Raw genomic sequence first — 5,260 nt, 5'->3', positions numbered from 1 at the left:
CCTTCCTCTCTATCTCGAGCCTTCTTGGCATGCATCCTGGTCAGTATTGCACCCTTCTGACGCCTTTTCACCTGAATTATCCGAACATTCCCATACTGGCTAGAACACTCTCCCACCTGCACACTTTAGCAACTGTTTTGCAGATATATTCCAATAATGCACATTATACTGACCAGTAACCAAGGCCTAGAATACGACTTATCAAACTGCTCACACTTACCCCATGCTTGTCCTCAAGCGTGAAGAACAAACAAAAGAAGTAAGTCGAATTCTAGTCCGGTTACACCCCTGACCGACTCTATCCTAACCTAGACCCTAAACTATGACGCAAAGAAAAACACTAAAACAAAGACAAACACACATAAAAAACAAAAGAAAAACACTTAAACACATTAACGCATCAATCGGGCTATATTTTCAACCATCCCTCCCCTTGGGATTAGGTGCAATCCGGCCTTAGACAGCCTTGAACTTCCGCCTCCCCCCTTTTCCTTCCAAGTCAATATATCTGCTAGTCAAGATCATCCACACTCTCGGCCAAACACCAGATTCGCTCAGTCACTCATTCCTCACCGAGATGTTAGGACTGTATTCTCTCATAATGGTGAACCACAGATGTTTTGGACTTAGATCTTACGTGCGGCTACCGAAGGTTTTTAAAGCTTGTAACGGGGTTGTTGGCTTGTAGTGTTTGGGTGGTTGTTCCTAAGGCTCTAAGGTTCAAAAACCATTACTTTATTCTGATGCGAGGGAACTGTGTGAGCTCAGGCTCTTGGCTGTCACTTCTGTTTGGCTAGACCTTTTCTGAAGTTGCTTCCCAACTGGTCAGTAGCGTCTTGGAGCTTTGCCACCCTTGTTCCTTCTCATTTTTTTATTTTTTTGTGGTCAAGTATTTTCGACCATTTTCTTCACAATTTTTTCTTCTTTTCGTGGCTTCGCCACCCTTATTCCTTCTTGTTTTTTTTTAAGACCTGGAATGATTTCCTGGTCGATTTTCTCATTACCTCTCAATTTCTTGCTCCAGTTGGTTTCTTTCTTGTATGTCCTTCTAGCCAGTGGCCTCCTTGCCTCATGCCTTGCACACAACAGTCCCAGTGGCCAGTGGCCTCCTTGCCTCATCTATACTGACTAGGAGATACTAAGGGGGTCGGTTTCCATTGTCCAGCATGTCTTATCTCCCTCAATTCCCCTCACCGTCAGCTCGAGACAGTTGAGTTTTAAGCCAATCAACACGCATACGAAAAAAAACTAGACCTAGACACTACACAAACACTAAACACATATGTACACATGTCATACTGGCCATTGCATCCCCCCTCCTACTTCACAAGTGTGTGCCCTCAGATAGAGCTGTGAAGTGGAAAAAGGTAATGGCCAGTATGGCTGCCACACAGACACACCAAACAAGCAAAACACATGCGTCTACTAAAAACTTCTCACACTTAGACTATATAATAGGCTAAGTGGGTGAATTTAAAACCTAAACAGAACCCAACAAACACAACACATATATACCAAACTCCTCGCGCTTAGACTACGCAGTAGGCTAAGTGTGAGCTACATGCACACGAAAACAAAACAAAGAAAACACGAACACATGCGTCAAAATAGCAAACCCTTTACTTCTCACACTTAGACTATTATATAGGCTAAGTGTTATGAAAGGGGTTTGCTCACATACTACACAGATTATATTACCTAAAAAAAACACACATAAAAACAAAAAATGAAAAAATAAAACTTAAAAAAAAAAGTAACTTGTCAGGTGGGGTGGTGGTCACGCGTTTCTCCTGCTCCTCCTCGATGCAGGGACTGGTGCAGGTGGTTCCTCCAAATCCTCTTCCTCGTTTCTGGATGGTTCTTCCTCAGATTCATCTTGTTTCTCTTCTTCTTTCTGCTCTGCTTCTTCTGTCTCGGGTACTACCTCCTCTGATACTCGTGGTTCATTAGTTCGGCCTCCGTGGCCACTCGGTCCAGCTCTCTCACTAGCTTCCCCGTTCCCAACTCCTTCAAGATCCCTTCCATCATGTTAGTCAGGCGAGCCAACTCTGCCTAGCTTGTCGATTTTCTTCCACCAACTCATCCACTGCCTTCTCTAGCCTCTCCTATCTCTGCTCTTGATCTTGTGTCCCCGGATGTGCTGCAGATCTCCCAGTCGGTATAGCCTCCTCACCCATCGCGTAAAACCGTGGTACTCCTTGTCTCATGTACACAGCATTCGTCCGGACGAAAAATGGGGTGTCAAACAACCCAGGGGGGTCTACCATGATCTGGGGAGATAAGCTTTCAGCCTCTGTGATGATGATGTTGTTTCTGAAGAACACTCCCAAGATATGGCAGAGAGTGAGGTTTCTCGCTGGGTGGGTGGCAATTAGATGGCATTGGTATGCTGTCCAGAATCCTAGATGTAATTTCCTTCCGCGCTTCGCGCACCACAGAAGGTATAACTCTGTCATTGATGTTCTTACCGCGGAGTTCGACTGCCCCAACAAATTGAAGTCCAAGTGAAGCTGGACTAGGCGTAGGATTGGGTTATTGAAATGGATTGAGCGAGAGAGAGTGGATGCCAATTCCCCGGAGGCTGGGTGAGTTAACTCTTCCCACGCCTCTTGGGGTTCGAAATCTACGTGCCTACGGGGAATTCCCCGTTCCCTGCTCCGCCACTCCTATCCTATCGCCTCCTCCAGACTGCACATCCCTAACCTTACTGTCCACTCAATCAGATTCATACTTATTTCCCCTCCAAACAACTGGAAACTTATAGAAACCTCATCCAAATCTGTTGTGACCCTAAATCGGAATGTGGTAAAGAACTCCTTTGCTAACCTAACACTGATGTTCGGATTCCCATTCTCCAACAACCATTCGAATCCTAACGCATGCAAATAAGAGAGAAACTGCTCGCGGGCTCTTAATTCATCTAAAGAGGGAATATGAAGTACCTTTCCGCTTTTAACCTGCTTACTCCCTTCATCCTTGCCATCGAAGACCTTTTGTAGCTTCTTAGAGTCGAATAACTTCATTTCCTCCACCAGATCGTCAGTAAGGTCTACTGACCAGCGCCGGTACCGCAGTCTCTCTACCGGGGAGTGCACTAGCTCCCGATGATCGCGCGGGAGTTGTTGCTCACTGCACTCCTCATTCTCCAAGGATATGTCGCTATCTGAGTCCGACTCTTCACTGATAGCGTATTCGCTATCACTCTGTTCCCTGCGGCTTGGTGGGGTTCTCTGAACGGCTTCAGTTGTGACTACGCTTGTATTTGCTGTGCGCTGCCTCTTGACACTGGGTTTCTTCTTCATAAGAGCTTTCCCTTTTCGCTTCCTTTCTTCCTGATATCTAACTTCCTCTCCATCATCCTCGTCTTTCTCTTCTTCTGGTTCCTTCTCAGCTTGTGCTGAAAATTGATCCTGGGCAGTAGGACTGGTCTCCTTGTGGCCTACTGACCTGGATGCGAGGTCCAGACCCTCAGCCATCCCGTCAGCCTCTTCACCTTGGCCACTCAGCGTTGGAGAGATCGCTTCGTTTTCCCTTGCACTCTATGGGAAGAAATGTAGATCACCACTTTACTGGGATGGAGTGGGTGAGAGAAGAATTCTCGGACCAGACTTCGGAGAGGAAATGATAGAAATCGTCTGACAGATCCGAGAGAGAATCAAAGAAGCTCAAGATAGACACAAATCTTACGCAGACGCTAACAGAACCGATTTACAGTTCAAAGCGGGAAGACAAAGTTTTCCTGAAAGTATCCCCGTCGAAAGGGATAACTAGATTCAGCGTCAAGGGCAAACTAAAGCCACGTTTTATCGGACCTTACGAGATCCTAGAAACAGTTGGCCCTGTGGCATACAGATTAGCACTCCCGCCAAGCTTCGGGAATGTACACAATGTGTCTCATGTATCACAATTGAGGAAATACGTGTTTGACCCCAAACACATAGTACACCAAGAAGAAATGGTGTTAGAACTCGCCCCAAAAGCCTACGACACTGAAACCTGAGAGGCAGCAAGGTTCAGTAGAGTAACAATAGGCTAAAGAAATGGACTGCCTAACCAAAGGAAAAACCAGCAGAAAGAGGGGAGAGACTCACTCACATAAGGTTGTTGTAGTAGTGCAAAAAATGCACCCCAGCAGATTCCAGCCGGCATATTTTCACTTCTAGCAACTGCCCCACTGCAAGGCTGCATTTGACGGGTAGTACCCTCCCCTGTGCACCTGCCAAGTAAGCCAAAGTAAAGGGGGGTGCAGCAAGGACCTGCACTGCCAGCAACAACCTCTGCACACTCATAACCGATTGCTGCTCCGAGCCCAGAAAAAGGGGTACAACAGCAACAACACTGCAGTTTCACAGTGAACAACCCCTGCCCACCCTTATACCCCTGCCCACCCTTATACATCTGCCACACCAAACGAATGCCATAAATGAACTGAAGTATTAAGCAGTCACAAGGTGCCAAATACGGTTAAAGGAAATGCAGGATGTAACAGAAAAGCAGCAGCCTAATTAAAGCCTCACAAGTACACGTCCATGCCTATAAAACCCTCTCCATATGCATCGAATTCTCTTCCTACACACCATAACCTTTCTCCAACAACATAGCAAGGGTGAGAGAGAGGGGGCTGGAACAGAGAGAGAGCTAAAGAGCTTGGAGTTCTTGGAACCGAAATCCGGACAGTAGCTACATCAAAAGCTATTCCAACTCCATCCTCTCTCTCAATCGTCCTCATAGCATCATATAGAGTCTTAAAACTCGAATTACAATCTGCCAAGCATACCCTTATTTCTAGATGGAATTTAAAGCTTCCGTAACACCATAGCGAATAATGAAATGATATGCTACAGCCTCTAAGAATTTAGATCAGTAACAAAAGAGAAAAAAAGGTTCTTTAAACCGAACCACTCCAGTGAACTCCATACATAAAGAACATAGCAAACTTTCCAATATTTGCAACATTATCATCAAATAAGAATGTAATAGTGAAAGGAGAACTCAACTCTACAAGCACTTAGCGACTGCCAAGGGAAAAACGATCTATATATCAAGTAATCGACAATTAGGAGGCTTAGCTTAGTTTTGGGACTGCCGGAGATGGCCGCGTGACAAGCCCCGAGCTCGACGGTAAACCGCCATGGCAGTGGCTGTCTTGGTGCTGAGTCCGGAGTTTCGGAGAGACCGACTGGCGGCGACTCGTGAGCACGAGCCGGCAACAGCCGCTGGACAGAGACTCCACCCTCCCTTTCCGTCGCGTTGACAAATT

At 46.2% G+C, this 5,260-nt stretch overlaps 1 protein-coding gene across 2 annotated transcripts; it reads right to left on the bottom strand.

Moving 5' to 3' along the window:
• Positions 1–1,710: 1,710 nt before the first annotated feature.
• LOC121762102 lies at positions 1,711–4,383 on the bottom strand. 2 transcript variants are annotated; one of them, XM_042157871.1, is made up of 2 exons: positions 4,092–4,383; positions 1,711–3,996 (listed from the first exon to the last, which is right to left on the bottom strand). In XM_042157871.1, exon 2 carries the CDS (start codon positions 3,474–3,476, stop codon positions 2,667–2,669), a length of 810 nt encoding a protein of 269 aa, XP_042013805.1. In that variant the 5' UTR covers positions 3,477–3,996; positions 4,092–4,383; the 3' UTR covers positions 1,711–2,666. The 2 variants fall into 2 exon arrangements, with proteins under 2 accessions (XP_042013805.1, XP_042013804.1); XM_042157870.1 differs by having other exon boundaries at positions 4,096–4,383.
• Between the last annotated feature and the right edge of the window lie 877 nt (positions 4,384–5,260).

The sequence above is a fragment of the Salvia splendens genome, chromosome 13 (genome assembly GCF_004379255.2).
Source record: "Salvia splendens isolate huo1 chromosome 13, SspV2, whole genome shotgun sequence".
NCBI classification, from domain to species: Eukaryota; Viridiplantae; Streptophyta; class Magnoliopsida; order Lamiales; family Lamiaceae; genus Salvia; species Salvia splendens.
The sequence above is the reverse complement of the archived record's forward strand: the minus strand, read 5'-3'. Positions and strand labels throughout refer to the sequence as shown.